Source organism: Micromesistius poutassou (assembly GCF_964030765.1).
Source record: "Micromesistius poutassou genome assembly, chromosome: 10".
NCBI classification, from domain to species: Eukaryota; Metazoa; Chordata; class Actinopteri; order Gadiformes; family Gadidae; genus Micromesistius; species Micromesistius poutassou.
The window spans coordinates 8,286,895-8,303,430 of NC_140280.1; the positions used below are offsets into that span (position 1 = coordinate 8,286,895).

The following is a 16,536-nucleotide window of genomic DNA, read 5'->3' on the forward strand; positions in this document are numbered from 1 at the left end:
ATGTTACATTTACAGATTTTTTATTTCATTATGTTGCAAACAATGACATCCAGATATATTGATACACAAAATGTATTGTGTGTGTATGTGCATTTCTGAGTGTATGCGTGTGTGTAAAGAGCGGTGGGACCACAGAAAGCAGAACGTCTACCCCGTGAGGGAGCGTGACGGGCGTACAAGGCAGAGAGAGAGCGAGCAACAGGGCATGGGGGGGGGGGGGGGGGGCAAACACACTCACATCGACAGCTCATAAAAAGGTGAGCAGACCTCTTCTGTGAAACACACCTGTGTCTACTCAGCAGCATAGGGATATTTAAGGTCCGTGAGTGTCTACTACACACGCTCTCACTATAGAGGAACCAACAGAGCCTTCCTTCCTCCCCCTCCTCTGTGCCACGTCCTGTCCAATCAGAGAAGAGCTGGCGGAAACCGTTTGCCCTGTCATTATATACACACACAGAGACAAATACACACACGCGCGCATACACACACACAAACGTGTGCGCGCACACACACACACACACACACACACACGCAGTCATACATACGCTTTTGGAAAGAAACGCGTGTGTTCTACGGGGAGGGGGGCCAAAGCATGATCCATGTTCCACCTCATGGTGCACTACGGACCAGGACCTCATGGTGTACAACAGAGCAGGTGGTGTACAACAGACCAGGACCAAAACCTCTCTGTGGTCTCCGTCTCCAGCCCCCCCCCGCTGCGACGACAGACCCCACAGTGGAGGTTGGGATGTATAAAAAAAAACAAAAAAAAAAAAACGGAAACCTAAACTCTTCAGCCACAGCGGGTCAAGATTGTGTTTTTTTCGTGCTCAGCTTGTCAGTTACCCGGACACAGATACATTTAACCCTGGACCACTCTGGAGTCATGACGACGGTATGCAAATTAGGCAAATTCAACAGTATACAATTCTTTTTTTTTTCTTCTCCATTTGATTCACCATGCAAGGAATACTTCTGTTGCTGTGTGTGTTCTTGTGTCAAGAGGTTGCGTGACATTTATTAAGCGTACCCTACATCCAGAATAATTTACATAAAAGGACAATAGTCATGTTGATAGAGCTGGAATAGTAGAGGGAGGGGGAAGGTTAACTATGGTTTGGAGTGCAGGAGGCTGGACGGGGGCGGGGTTGGAGGGGGTTATGCTGGAAAGCGGGCGGGGTTTGGGCGGAGTAGGGTGGGGTTTATCGATATCGGCCTCAGCGACACTCCCAGACCTTGACTGTCTGGTCGACGCTGCCCGTCACCACGTAGGGGGCGCTCTTGTGGAAATCTGCAGGACAGAGGACAGGACACAGGTTTACTGGACACGGTCACAAACAACATCTCTACAAAAATCTCCACAACAGGCACGGTCCTGTGGACCGCAGGCAGTGCCTGGAGGAAGGAGACGTGTGAGGCTTGCGGTGTAAGGCGTGGTGCCCGTGCGGTTCTCACCCAGAGAGGTAACAAAGTGTTCATGGGCACACAGGGTCTTCATACAGCGCTTGTTCTTGTAGTCCCAGATTCGCAGGGTTTTGTCATCAGCGCAGCTCACAATGAACCTGCCGCCCGGATGCACCACCACTCCCCGCACCCAGTTATCATGGCCGACCTAGGACAGACAGGAACACAGGGGCAGTGTGTTAAAGAGCTCTATGCAGAGGAACACAGGGGCAGTGTGTTAAAGAGCTCTATGCAGAGGAACACAGTGGGCAGTGTGTTAAAGAGCTCTATCCAGAGGAACACAGAGGGCAGTGTGTTAAAGAGCTCTATCCAGAGGAACACAGAGGGCAGTGTGTTAAAGAGCTCTATCCAGAGGAACACAGTGGACAGTGTGTTAAAGAGCTCTATCCAGAGGAACACAGGGGCAGTGTTAAAGCGCTCTATCCAGAGGAACACAGAGGGCAGTGTGTTAAAGAGCTCTATCCAGAGGAACACAGTGGACAGTGTGTTAAAGAGCTCTATCCAGAGGAACACAGGGGGCAGTGTCCTGTGTGTACAGAGGAACACAGGGGGCAGTGTCCAGTGTGTTAAAGAGCTCTAGACAGAGGAACACAGGGGGCAGTGTCCTGTGTAAAGCGGACAGATCAGAGCTCTTACCAGCGTCATGAGACACATGCCGGTGCTGACGTCCCACATCTTGATGGTCTTGTCTCTGGAGCCTGAGAGCAGGAACGGTCCAGGCTTGCCACTCTTCTTATTCTGGGAAGGTAGAGGTGTATTAGATGATGCATTTGGGGGGTCGGGGGGGCTGCATGTGTTTAAGGCAGAGAACCAGGAAAAACAGACTTCCAATTATTAAAACCATCCTATCAAGATCAGATCCTACCGTATGGAAACATTACATTAGGTCGAATTATTGTGCCTACAAAAAGCCTTTGGCTCCTTAATGCATGGAGAGCAAGAGAGAGGGCCCACCTCGGAGCCGGTGGCCTCCAGGATGGTGGGGTGGGCGGTGTCGGGGGCCCAGGCGATGCACTCCACCACGTGCTCATGCTCCCTGAGCTCCGCCTTGCACTCCTTGGAGGACGCCACCCACACGCGGACCGTCTGGTCGTTGGAGCAGCTGGCCAGCAGGGAGCCGTCCTGGTTGGGGCGCACCATGCGCACCCACTCCCGGTGGCCCGTGAAGGTCTTCACACAGTAGCTGGAGGGAAGGAGGGGAGGAGAGTGAGACACGCTGCTCATCACGAACCAGACCTCTCATACTCAAGACACGATCATCGGAAGTTCATCGGAACAACATCCGGTACCAGAGTCCAACTTTAATGCACATCTATTAAATACATAAAAGCTAAAGAAAGAAAGAAAGGATTTGTCCACTCCAGTGGTTCAAACGGTGTGACTGCCGTCTGGCCTGTCTGAGGTAGCCCGACTCACCCAGTGGCCACCTCCCACATCTTGATGGTCTTGTCTCTGGAGGCGGACACGATGTGGTCTCCGTTGGGCATGATGGCTACAGAAGACACATTGTGGTCGTGGCCTAGGAGAAAGCAAATGGGGCTTTAACTCAGGCTTCTGCATGTTCATCATAGAGACAGATCAGCCTTCTCCCCAACCAGGAGCCGGACTAGGGAGGATTCAGCCCTGAGGTTCAGTTTGAACAGGTCACTCATTTCTTATCTGCTACTTACTAACAACACTAGAAGTTGAAATGTGCATTATGTAAAAGGATTCAGATGGGCCAGTAGTTAGTTGCATAGCAGTGGCTGTTATTTACCAAACACCCATCTTAGTTCTAATCCCTACCTGGTCAGGGGAACTGAATGTGGAATCCCACACTGATTTACCCCAAAGCACCTAGCCTTTGAAACCAAAATGGCTGCCAAGTGGCTACGGGCATGAGGGCGTGTCTCACCATGCATGGTCCGGATGCACTCGAAGCCCTGGAAGTCCCACAGCTTGATGCTCATGTCTGCCGAGCAGGAGGCCAGCAGCTTGCCCGTCTGGTCGAAGGAGATGTCCTGCACAGAGTCTGTGTGGCCCTTCAGGGTGCGCTCAAAGTCCCCCGCCTCATAGTCCCACACCTGGAGACAGCAAACCATGAGTCAGAGCTCGGTTCCGGGTAACAACAAAAACAACAGTAACAGCAACAGCAGCAACAACAACAGCCCACTCCTTTGCTCATCAACTCCTTCTTTGAAGGATTTGCTGCGATAGAAGTGAAAGGGCCTTTAGGCCTTTAGGACACAAACCATGACTCTGGAATTAAACCACTCGCCTGATCTGGGTAAGACAGGCAATCTGTAATGTACAGATTTCTCAAAGTATGCCTTTAAAATGACTAGATCCTCTACTTGTAAAATCATCTACTTAAAATGTGCCTTTTTTACATGGTAATGGCTCAAACCAGGAACATTTAGTTGACTTATTTTCATGCACACTTGAAGACACGATATGCCTGCGAAGCTCTACTGGCTAAAGGTTGATGGTGCTACTCAGTCATACATCCGGCAGCAGAACCTTTAACAACAACCACAAACACTCTATCAAATTATGTCAGGATATGCCCAACCAGCCGCCTGGGTGGGTTGAATAACGACCCCTGCACTGAAGTGCTACCTGTGGCTGAACTAGCCTGTGTTCTGATGTGCCAAATGTGAGCAGATTCTAAAGACACAGGGATGCACCACCAGTTCACAGCTCACATACGGAGATCACATTATGCAAATGTTGCCTTAACCTGAGATTAAGGTGACATCATCCAGTCGGCTGCCATCCATTGTGAAACCTCTGACCTCTCAGGCAGGAGGACACTGATGTGACAACACCAGAGTTGGACTAGTGAAAGCCTGACAAACACCCATCTTCTAGATTAAATAAATGGTGGTGTTTAAACAATGCATGCACACCACTCTCTGACAATAACACAGTCTGTAGCTGTGAAATAAATCAAGACATTTCCCAGGATGCTCTACTCACATGAGCAGTGACAAGGCAGAATGATCAGGAAGCAAAGAGGAGGCGGGGACGGGGACGGGGGGGGGGGGGGGGGGGGGGGGGGGGGGGGGACAGAACGATAGAGAGAGGATGAGAGGGCCAGATCCACAGAGAACAGAGAGCAATGTGCTGTAGTGCTCTTGTTCTGCTTGGTAGTGCCTCCCCCAGGCTTACAGATGGGAAAAGCACCCTGTACATAGAGGGCCTTTCAGGGGATCTGCACGCTACACTATGAAAGGAAACCCCACTCTGCAATGTGTTTCAAGTTAGAATAACCGTGTCCTATGACTCAATGCTTCAATATCCTGAAGCTGATGGGGCTGATGTTCTGCTTAAAGTGCCATCCAATAACTTCACTGTAACAGCGTTTAAATGATGGGAGACAATGTTTCGGCGATCTGTCAATGATCAAAGTTGAATTTAAGCCAGTTCCCGGTCGTACCTTGATGGTGGCGTCCTCGGAGGCCGTGACCATGACGGAGAACACGGGGTGGAAGATGACGCGCGTGACTGGTGCGCGGTGCCCGCTCAAGGCATATCTCTCGGGCGGGCGGGGTATCCACTCCTTGGGGTCCCTCTTCTGGCCCACGGGGCCCCCGTGGGTCATCTCCTCCTTGGCCTCGTTCAGCTTGGACTCCAGCTCCATCACCTGCTCGACACCAGGGGTCAAACATCACTGGTCCACTCAGTCATGCTCAGAAATACACGACTCTTACGGAGAAACGCTGGCACCAAGAAATCGTTCTCTTGTAAAGAAATATCCGGCAAACAATGTGGCAAGGAAGCTCAACATGGATGGAATGAGCGATGCAGGAGTACAGCAGCAGCGGACAGTAAACACAGCGCTCACCTTCTTCTGTAATCTGATGACTGAGGTCCACTTCTTCTCCAGAAGGCCGGCATACTTCTTATCTACCTCTTCATTCTGCAGGCAGAGACAGAAAGAAGAGCTTGTGGTCAGGGGGCAGTGGTCCTCCTGCTCCTGACCTCTGATTTGATTTATTTATTGTATCAAAGTCCCTGAAATGCCTGACAAAAAGTCCCGGAATTATTTCCATTGTGGTCCTCACATAAGACCATCTGAACATGAGGGCTCCACCTACCATGTCTATCTCCGCCTCCTTCTTGAAGGTGGAGTAGGCTTCCTCGTAGCCATTGGACCGGAGATAGTCTGCTATCGCTCGGTTTCTGGGGAAAATAAGTGAAAGTTGATCACATAAAAATATAATCAACCTGCTGAATATTGTTCACTGGATAATGTGAACAAAAACAGTGAATTTACGTGAAGTCATTGACTGGGGGGGGTAAGAGTGTGCTTTCTTAATTTAGTTGTTCCACCTTAAGCATGTTTACCAGCCTTCCTTAAGAGAAAGAGCCACACCCTTTCTGAGAGATGGGAGAAGTGGCGCTAGCTGTCCAGCTCCACCTTAAATGTCTGCACCAGCACCAGAGAAATGCTGCTCCCTCAGGGGAGAGGAAATCCACCTCTTCAAATCTCAGAGAACATCAGTTTTTGTAGTCAAGGGCAACAGAAAAACACCACCAGAAAATGCCTTGTTGAAAATGCCTTGTCAAATGACTCGGATTAGCCTCTGCACTGAAAAAGTCCACTGAAAATATTCACAGCCACACATAATGACAGAAGTCCAGTCGCTTGACCCATAATGATGAGTGAATATTTTAAGAGCGCATGTGCTATATTTAGCCTGTGGTTTATGGCTGCTTCACAGGCTGATATTGACCCCATGTGCAGTGTGACAATGTTCAATTGAGTTCAACTCTGGCAGGAGATGCCACCACCAGAGGACAGCAGTAAACATGTACACACTACTTCTCACGCCGCAGCCCTCAGCCCATTGCAGTGGGAACAGGAAGAGGCCCTTGAGAAGCAACACTTCTTCCAGGGATGGCTAGGGGAACAATAAGTGGCCATTGGGCAGGAGCAATAATGCTAACCATGAGTAATTGGGGATCAATCAAAGGGCATAGCATTAAATTAAGGATTTAAGCAAAACAAGCAATGGGTGCCCTATCAAGAGCCCTGCCAGAGGCGTACCCCAATACCCTTCCACACGCCCATGAGGGACATGAGAGCCGGCCCCGTTCTTACTGGTAAATGTTTAATACTGGTAAATGTTTAATACTGGGACCTCAGACTGGCTGTAGTTTGACAAGCATGGTGGCCCTCCCCCTTGTTGTACTTAAAGAAACTGCTAAACAACCAGATTGGCTCACTGATTATATGTCAACCACATCTAATTAACTTAACAGTCAGTTGATTGTTTGTCTTTTTTTTGCCAGTAATTCATTGAATCGACAAAGAACAAGAGACAGCTGACCAACAGAACAGGTCAACATATCATCCATTGAAGCATACAATGAATAGCTCAGTGTTCCGTCTATGGGAAATACCAGAGGAGGGCAAGGAAATGTACACTTTGATTTTCTGTGTTGCTTCCATCCCCCACTCTCCTCCTCCTCCTCCTGTCATGCAGCCTATGAAATATTCACACTGACTAGCTGCCCGTCCACACACCCTCAGAAGGCAGGTCACTCGGCCCACAGGCTCTAGGGTTACACACGAGCTGCAGAGCCCTTATCACCACACAGATAACACAGGGACTAAACGCTGTGATATTGATCTACCGCTGTTAGGATGGTGCTAGCATAGATGGATGATTGACAGCAAAACCACCGTCACCATGACAATGGTAGGTCTAGACTCGTCTCGACTTGTGTGCATCTAGCGTGTGCGTGTCTAATGCCCACGAGTGAGGACACCATTGAACACTTCTTCTGTCCAGCATGCTTCTGCTTGTTTGTGTGCAGGCCTGTACAGAGACTTCTGCGTTGTCTATATCCAGTGGTACGTGTACAAAGGGTGTGTGAGCGCTTACAGTTCATCTCGCTGCCTCTGTGACAGCACCATGGTGGCAGGGCCGCGGCTCTCCCCGGGGAGGGAGGACGAGGTGGAAAGGGGTGCTTGTGTCTAGGATGTGTACAGGTCTGCAGTCCGCCCGGAGGAACTGGAATGCTGGACAGACTGGGCTCTGCGGCGCTGGGGCAGGCCGTCAGCGATGGTCCACGGAGACGAGTCACCGGTCAGTGGCCCAACATCTGGTTCAGAAACAGACAAACCAGGAGCAACTCTTAACAATTTGTTCGGTCAGGGGGTAGGAAGATGGATTCATTGTATTAATTGATTAATTGTTTTGCATTCTGAAAACTGGTTATTTCATTCATTGGTAGTTACGGTAGTGGTATTGTGTTGTTAATGAGTAGCTAAGCGCTTGTTGTAGTGTTGCACTATGCTTGTTTAGCATATGACCGACAGATATTCAAGGCAAGCAAACGCCACTAAATCAATCCGTGTGAGATCTGTCAAATGCCAAGCCAAGATTATAGAGTATCCTCAATTCACATATCTGATACCTGAAGAGTTGTTGATCAGCAAATGTCTTAATTTTACTACTCATGATAAACGCAAGACTCTGATAAGCTCATTTGGACGTTCATTCTCAGCATCAGAAGATAGTGAGTTGCTAGTCCGGGCCTCGCCCTGGTGGACCAGCTTCAGAACGGCAGGACCAAAGGTATTCAGCATGAGCGATAATATCAAAAATCCCATCGTCATGTTGCCATAGCGATCAAGAGTTTAAGGTAAAGCAATGGTCAGCCTGATCATCGTTATCGTCTCTGGTAAACCATGCATGGTGACGCCATGTGAGAGAGTGAAGAGAGAGACAAGTTGTTAACTGGGAGCTTGGTTCATTGGTTACAGAGTTCTGAGCTCCTGGATGCTGCCACATAAACAGACCACTGGTGTGCATGATCAAATGACCACCTACTAACGGCATTTCACAAGGGTCAGATAATGGATTAGGGGGATAGGGACAGGTGGGTGTGTTCTTCAATACATCCATGTTCTGAGACCATCGTGTTTGAGGTGGCCTTCATGTTGGATGTTGGCTATAGAAAGTGGTTTCCAAAACCCAAACTATTGCGATACAACTGCAAACTATCATGTTATCAAAAGCAACTATACACGTACCACAGCACAGTAGCAAGTTAACATTGGCTTGCAGCACGACTGCTATTGGGATGAATGATCAATACAACAGATAGTGATAATTATAGGTCAATGAAGGTAGTTTACCACTATGGATGATCAAAATATAACGGATAGCGATAACTATAGGTTTATGAATGTAGTTTACCACTATGGACGCAAAATTAGGATGAACTAAGTAGTCTTTACCTCAACCATGTCCTACAACATGAATAATGGTGACCATGACAAAGATAATGAACTTTGATGGCAACACTCGTCGACAGGCTAAAGCCATCAAGAGCCACCGTGGTGGTGCCATTCAAATCTGTTAAGGATTTTTTTTTTTCTCAAAATTGAAAACATGATATTTGTCTCCTACAGTTTCCTTTAGCTCCCTGAAAAACAGCAACAAACAAATGCATTCAATGTTAAAGGACCTCTACTTGTAAGCTATGACCGATAGCTTTACATTTACAGACTAAACACATTTCATAAATATGTCAAGTAACCTCTTCCCCTGACTCTTGGCTACTTGTTGCCGTCGTAGAAGATGACATCATTTAGGAACTGCACCTTACACCACACATGCTAGTGGTCATCTGAAGGAAGTGGTGGGGGGGGGGGGGGGGGGGGTACATTAACAATGGCAATAATATTGTCAGAACTGACTAACATCCTTTTTTTGTGAACACTTATTCATAATGATTGACTTCAAAATAAGTAAATTAATTTATCGTTTCAGACTAGAATAGTACGAAATAATAAAAACACTATATCTGATTACATTATGTTGTATCTGAATATCTTACAAACCGCTGCCTCCATCTTCCAATATTCAGTTTCTCATCCCAATATTGATAGCTACATTTGCCCAGCTACATTTGGTAGGATGACATTTGTGACCCATCTATTTAGGCTTATTTTTCCATATCCATTTTCAAAAAGTTCCTTCATCATTATCGACAGAATGCAGCTGGATAAAAGCGTCTGGCTTTCATGGTCATCAAGAAGCCACCAACGTTAGCCCGGAAGGCCCTTAGCACCTGGCGCGACGCTAGCAGTAAGCAGCTTAGCCACCAGCTACCAGAACAGGCGTGTCTGAGCGACAGGGCCCAGCCAGCTGAGCAGGGCTGGAAGAGACAAAAAGCTAAGAAGATTAACTCTCCACACAGAAGACCTCAACCACAACAAGCTGCCAACAAGAGGGTGGTAGTGGGCCTGTCTGTGCACACACGCCATACTAAGGGTTGAATCCAACTCATTGACTTAAAAGATGCATCAGAGAGCCAGAAGAAGAAACAAATAATGGTGACGGCCACAGCTCAGGGATCATTCTGCTCTTCCCAATATTATTGGATAGTATTTTTCTACTTTTAGGCTATATTTACCTATATTATATGAATGCAAACCATTAGCCATCCAGACTAGGGCAAAGGGGGGGTCGAGTTGGTCTATGCATTGCCTTTTTGAGGGCTCCCCGCTATGAAAAGGTGACAAAATAGGCTAATTTGAATGTTGGCCCTGGAAGCCTGCAGCTGATAAAGGGCTATGAAAACAAACCCTAGCTGAGAGGCCAAGCCCGCCACTTGAGCGCTGAGACACGCGGCTGACCTGAGCTGAGCATGTTGCTGCCAGCTAATCAGTGTTTATCGTGAGCTAGCCTACATAAAGCAAAAATGGAATAATGCATCTCCATAAATGTCTGTGTATATTAGATAAGATTATCAATTCAAATTTTCAATAATGCATCGTCATTTTATCTGTCCGAAATTTGTGGTAAAACCATATTAACATACAGCATGTAACATGAGTTTGTTCAATGTCAATGAATGACATCACATTGAATTAGTCATTAACTGAAAGGAATTCCCAGGATTCAAGGTGATCCCTTCCTCATTGACTTTAAGAGAGAATCTAGATTTGTAAGAGTTGGGTTGGGATTTGTAATCTTTAGCGCATATCTGCAACAGTCATTTGATTGTGCTATATCAAATTTAAAGTTCAGACTTTAAATTTAATACTTTAATTAAAATACAGAACATATGGATCCCTTGATTTCACTTATTAAGTCTCATCTTTCAGAAGGAGTTCCTGATGGCAAAGGGCCCATGCCTCAAAGGTGTACAAGGTACATTTTCACAACCTGAGGCAGATGGTGTGTTCTTGTTCAAAAGCAAGAGTAAGGTGCTTGAAATTCCCCTGGCATCCTGAATGTAATGAGTGCATGGCATGAGCCCCCCTGTGCAGTCCATCTAGGGCCACAACAAAATGAATGTGTGGAACCTGCAGAAACAGCAGCTAAGCATTTCACAAGCAGAGCACTTTGAAGATTAGAGTCTTGCCCCAGGAAAACACACAGACCAGGCATTGAAAAAAACACATTATTACATGAAGACTATTATAACTGGACAAGCTATTGGATTACACTTCCCCACCCCTACCTCAACGAGGCCTCATGCAGCACACACCTATACAACCTCTGAATAAAATGCTAGTGGCATTTCAGAGCAATCAATATTCCAGAAATCTGCATTTAAAATTCAGCAGGATCAATTAAAGTTTGTGTGTGGCCATGTCTGAGTTGTCCAGAGGAGGATCATAAGGATTGTATAGCTGATCATCTACCATTTGGATCCATTCCAATACAACTGCTTGTTTTGGCCTGTGACCCATACTGGTCTGCTTCACAAGCTTGACATGCTTTGTAATCTCTCAGCAGGCCAAAGGAGCAGACAGGCCAAACAAAAGCAATGCAAGAATTCATTCTGCTTTGGTCTGTTAATAGCATGAGTAGGCTATAGCGTAAACAGTATAGAAATCACATGAAGGTTAGTTGATTACTAGCCTGAGGTTATGAAACTGAAACATGCTCAAAATGTTCAAATCTGAATTAACAAGCACACTACTGATTGCAGTAGCAGAGTTCATTGATTCATGTGCTTTAACAAGAGCCAGGACAACACATTCAAATGAATGCGAGGGAACACGTGTGTTTAGTATTAGTTGGTGAGGCTAGGGGGGGATACTTCACATGTATAGTCTCAGAATTAATTTCAATAATTCTAATGTTTAAATACAATAGGATTGTACTGTGATCTTTGCAAGACAACGGAGATCATTAGGATGTCTGCTAGTTACTGGACAATAACCTACTCCACCTTCCGACCACTAGCCGGGTTAATATACCATTATGTCCGAAAGAAAATGAACAAATAATTGTGTTGTACCTGAATAAACTCCAGACGTCAGAATGACGTCTGGAATATGAATCATGGCTTTTTTGCAATTATAAAATAAAATAACAGGCCTCAGGAAGGTCCGCCACCCGTTCCCAACCCTGTTGGCGTTTTTCAAACGTTACACATTTGACGACGAAAGCTTAAAATAAGCACAACACTCACGAAAACAAATTAACTAAAAGGTGTGGATCCAGAGTGTTGCTCCCCGCTGTGCGGCAGCGTCCTGCCGTCAGACACAAGGGCACGGCTGCAGCGACGCCTCAGCAACGCCCTTCTGCTGTAGCTTAGCTTAGCATGGACACGTTCACCGGCCTGCCAGGACCTCACTCTCCCCGGGATTAGATCCAAATGCAGCCCTAATAAAGTGACATTTGTCGCCTTCAAGTAACAAACTAAGCATGTTGGGAATGGTCTGGTTGTCGACCAATACCCTGGAGAAACTGGAGACTGCATCACGGTTCTCTGGATATAAAGTGTTATAATTCCCGACCATAACGACTTAGTATATTTACAAGACAACAATGGATTAATTAAACAGCTTCACCTGTATTACAATATAATATGCAATATAATGCAATGTATCCTATGACGTGAATCTCAGTGAAATGTACCGGACCACAGCGACTGTCAGCGGGCTACCGCTAGCTAACTTCATGCTAGCCTGTCGCCACAACTTCCAGAAATAGACGAAGCCACAAATTCATGATCGTTAAGACAACAAGTGGTCGGGCTACACGGAATGTCTTCAACATACAGTAGCGAACTGGTTCTAAGATAAATGCACATTCAGAGAAGAACAACTCTATATTATGTGATCCGGAGCTCATTAGATGCTCGTGTTATTACTACGCGGCTAGTTAGCGTAGTTAGCCTAGCGTCGGCCTCTCCGCCATTTTGAGGTCGGCGCGCAGAGCGCTACGACTGCGGGCGAAACGTCGTCAGAAATAACAACTGTCTTCAAGGAGCCCAGAAACACCACACATGTGGAAGACTGCATACTCACTGTCTGACAAGTAGTGCGTATCATAGTCCTCTTCACTAGCGAAACGTACGATGCGAAACTGTGTTTGGTCTAGAAATGTGAGCGTTCACATCCCACCCGGCTGACGGTCAGGTCCCTCCTCCTCGGTGCCGCCGCTGCGCCGCATCGCCGCATCGCTCCTCCGGCGCGGCGCGGACCGGATATGCGCAAGCTGGAGCGAGATGATGCGCGGTGGCGAGCCACGCGCACGCTCGCGGACTCCAATGACTTCAACTTTGTTGTAACCGATTGTGCATCTTTTTAAATAATAGCTGACAGTGATGCTTTAATCCCGAGAAGAAATGACTATTTAATTGAATAGCCTCTCGTAGGTTAGGCAAATAACCACTCATTCTTTATATTTTATTTAGGCCTACCTGGAAACAACCCCCTTTTCAATCTGACCTGACGGATAAAATTACATCGGGTTGTATGAGTGCAGTGGTAGTGACTTAATGTACAGGATTTGGAGGCTATTTTCAAATTGGAAGCTATTATCTGACTGGCAAAATGATGTCCACAGGTGGGCTGCAGGGAAGTCAGACTACTGCACCTGCCGATGTGGCGCTAGGGTAGGCCCATTCTGCCATGCATGGTTATAGTGGTGATGCCTGTGTGTCAGTCTCTGGAACACGCACCCCACACTCACAATATGGTCAGTTTCCAGCACCGACTCATCTTCTATATGCCTAGAGTCCAATGGGATATTTTTGTCATGACACACACACACACACAATATGAACAATATGTAAAAGGTACCCACTAAGCCTTTAATACAGATAATCAATGAACATGCAGAAATTAATACAATTAATTAAATACAATCAGATGATTTGGGGCCAGTGCATCAAACTGGAACTGTGCTGCCCTCACCATCTTGGCGTGCGCCATGTCTCATATAAAAACACTTACAGATCAATATCAGGTTCAGACAATCACAATACAGGGCCTTCAAATATCAATAAACAAATATTTAAGGGCTCACACAAATCATTGAAATATTATTTCAAGGATTTGAAATAATAATCCTTGAAATATTATTTCAAGGATTTGTGTGAGCCCTTAAATATTTGTTTTCCACAGTTTGTCATCATTGCTCCTGTCCTTCCCATCATCAGAGACATTCCCACCACCAAAGGGAAGTAAATTGGTCATCTCAACAACACATTTTTCAATATAAGAGCCACAAATACATTTGTTTGTTCTTACTATTAGTCAGCAAGAGTGATCATCTGAAAGGAATAATGAGGACAAATAGATTTAATTCATTTAAAGAATTAGTATTTGGATGCCCACGGTAGACTGATATCTTGTATAGTCTGGTGCTATTACTCCACTCTGTGCACATGATCTGTTTGCACTCCTTTCAATTCAGTCTTCAGGTCTGCAACTTGTTTCTCACTAGAAATACAAACACAGAGAGAGATTAGCCTAAACCAATGACACATTTGAAGACAGCAGGGAAAGTGTAGAACTACTGTATGTTGTGGATCTATTTTACAATAATGTTCACCTAATCGCCCACCGAAAGATATAACCATTGGTGTAAAAAACAGTATGGCACAATAGTTAGCTATAGTTCAATAATAATCATATCACCTCAATGGTATGAACAGAATGCCACATGTTATATTGAGCTGCTGCAGGATCATGGGGAGGCTGGGTGTAGAAAACTGCAAAGAGAGAGAGGCAGAGGGAAACAGAGAGAGAGAGAGAGAGAGAGAGAGAGAGAGAGAGAGAGAGAGAGAGAGAGAGAGACAGAGAGACAGAGAGAGAGTCACAGAAAGAGAGACAGACGGAGAGAGAGTGAGAGGAGAGAGAGAGAGAAAGAGAGAGAGAGAGGAGAAAGATATTCAACAACAATAAGGCTCATGCCATTAATATTATGTTATCGTTAAAGGGGACATATTATACCACCACCGTGTCCATTGTGTCCACCTAGATGTATGACGGATAGATGAGCATTTGCTACAGTCCACTGGGTAGGCTGGTAGACTGATCTATCCAGCACACATCTAGGTGGACATGCCCACCTGTGATGTCAGAAGTGGCACATTTTCAAAACGGCTTGTAATGGCTAATCACACTCACACCTGGTGGTATAATATGTCCCCTTTAAATTAACATGTGCGTACGTACAATATGCCTAAACTTCACCAGTACATATGTCTGTATACTTATACAGAAAGCGACAGCCTACCTTTGGCGGGGGAGTGCAAGCGTTGGGTGTGTTGCTGTAGATGTGGTTGAGAGCTCTCTGTAGAATCACAGCCTGCCTGGTCAGAGTCTGCAGGTACTCAGAGCTCTCCTTTGTGCTGTCATGGTCCTCACCTGCCTGGTTTGGTTAACAAAGGTCCGGCAAACAATTAATGGAGTGCCAAGCCGTGATAATGTCCAGGGGGACGAGGAGTCAACACATACCTGGCTCCTGTAGAGAGAGTACGCCTCCTTCTCGTGTTGCAGCGCCAGACGGAAGTCTCCTTTGCTCTCCAGCAGCGTGGCCAGCAGGTGATGACTGCCAGAAAAACAAGACTTTTGTTGGTGTTTTTGTGATTACTTTCAGTTGGTTTTGTGTTTATTATCTGTGTCTGTAAATTCCTTAATGATGACAGTTTTATGCAGATGAAATACTACTGGACTGAAGTATAGGGTTGTATTGAATGTAACCGCTGCTATGAGGCTCACCTGTGTGCACATTTGAGGGACGTGGCACCGTTGTATTTCAGCGTCATCTTTAAGGCATTCTGCAGGAACTTCAGGGACTGGTCATAGTTCATCAGGCCATGAAGAACCAAACCCAGCATACTCTAAACACAACGACGGAACGGTTGCCTTCATGTTTAGGTCATTTATCAAAACCAGGTAAGTCTGGTATACATGAATGATTGTAGAAAGAAGATTGCTGAATTCAGCATTAACAGAACCAAAAAAACGATTTCACGAAAGGATTTGCTGAAGGGAATGCACGCTAAGATCTGCAAATGTTTTAGTCCCTCCCCGGCAGACATGGGAAGAGAATATAATAATAATATATTATAATAATATTATAATATAATATTATATATATATAATATAATTATTATAATATATATAATAATAATAATAATAATAATAATAATAATATTAATAATAATATTTGGCCCCTTTTTAGTTGTATTATTTCTACTCGTTTTAAGAGTGCCTTCCCTCTCTGATGTAGTGTTTGTGTGGAACAGGCCTGGCCTAACCAGAAGGCTGTTGTTGCTGCTTTATTGGGACATCAGGATTTGTATCCCTTGAGAAAACAGTAATTGTCAGGGTAATGCTTTAGCGGTGTCCTCTAAGCATGGGGCCTTTGGAACACTGAGGGGCTAGAGTCCTCAGCCAGGGGCCGATACTCACATCCAGCTGAACAAGCTGCGGGTGATCCTCTCCGCTCAGCAGGAGGGTTAGGTAACGGGCGCGGCCCAGCAGGCGCAACACAGCGGCTGGCTGCCCGGCAGCGAAACAATACAAGGCCAAGAGCATCTGCAACAGAGGGACGCCGGGTTACACCGGGTTACTGTGGGGACATCATGGGGCTCATATGATGAAGGGAATGTGTAGGTACACTCACATAGTCCTGTATGGTCTGTGGGTGGTCGATACCCTGGACCCTCTCGGTACACATCACCGCTTTCTCCTGGTGACTCAGTGCCTGTGAACATAAGTGGTGCGGAAATCACGGATCAGAAAAGGATAGTCCCGTCCTGTTTTTGCCTGAACCGGGCTCTGAGAAAACTGGGCTTCGTTCCAATCGTCTT

At 46.1% G+C, this 16,536-nt stretch overlaps 2 protein-coding genes across 2 annotated transcripts in view; both read right to left on the reverse strand.

The window, feature by feature from the left end:
- Positions 1 to 12: 12 nt before the first annotated feature.
- LOC311354057 (lissencephaly-1 homolog B-like) lies at positions 13 to 12,877 on the reverse strand. Its single transcript, XM_084473852.1, has 11 exons — positions 12,737 to 12,877; positions 7,341 to 7,560; positions 5,547 to 5,631; positions 5,294 to 5,368; positions 4,886 to 5,092; positions 3,362 to 3,530; positions 2,884 to 2,986; positions 2,422 to 2,650; positions 2,104 to 2,205; positions 1,459 to 1,615; positions 13 to 1,294 (listed from the first exon to the last, which is right to left on the reverse strand). The coding sequence occupies exons 2-11, from the start codon at positions 7,370 to 7,372 to the stop codon at positions 1,221 to 1,223; spliced, it is 1,233 nt and encodes a 410-aa protein (XP_084329978.1). The 5' UTR covers positions 7,373 to 7,560; positions 12,737 to 12,877; the 3' UTR covers positions 13 to 1,220.
- Positions 12,878 to 14,082: 1,205 nt separating this feature from the next.
- The window catches only part of LOC311353925 (clustered mitochondria protein homolog), a gene marked incomplete at both ends in the record, with an annotated part of 15,791 nt that continues 13,337 nt past the window's right edge, over positions 14,083 to 16,536 (reverse strand). Inside the window, 7 exons of the mRNA XM_084473716.1 lie at positions 14,083 to 14,155; positions 14,354 to 14,427; positions 14,955 to 15,089; positions 15,176 to 15,269; positions 15,440 to 15,561; positions 16,136 to 16,261; positions 16,350 to 16,430. Coding sequence (XP_084329842.1) covers positions 14,083 to 14,155; positions 14,354 to 14,427; positions 14,955 to 15,089; positions 15,176 to 15,269; positions 15,440 to 15,561; positions 16,136 to 16,261; positions 16,350 to 16,430 — 705 coding nt within the window. The remainder of the gene's footprint in view (positions 14,156 to 14,353; positions 14,428 to 14,954; positions 15,090 to 15,175; positions 15,270 to 15,439; positions 15,562 to 16,135; positions 16,262 to 16,349; positions 16,431 to 16,536) is intronic.

Coding starts and splice junctions, on each gene's coding strand:
- LOC311354057 (XM_084473852.1), bottom strand. CDS start 7,372: ATGGTGCTGTCACAGAGGCAGCGAGATGAACT. Junction 5,632..7,340: donor CAGAGGCAGCGAGATGAACT/GTAAGCGCTCAC, acceptor TATTTTCCCCAG/AAACCGAGCGATAGCAGACT. Junction 2,206..2,421: donor TGGAGGCCACCGGCTCCGAG/GTGGGCCCTCTC, acceptor CTACCTTCCCAG/AATAAGAAGAGTGGCAAGCC.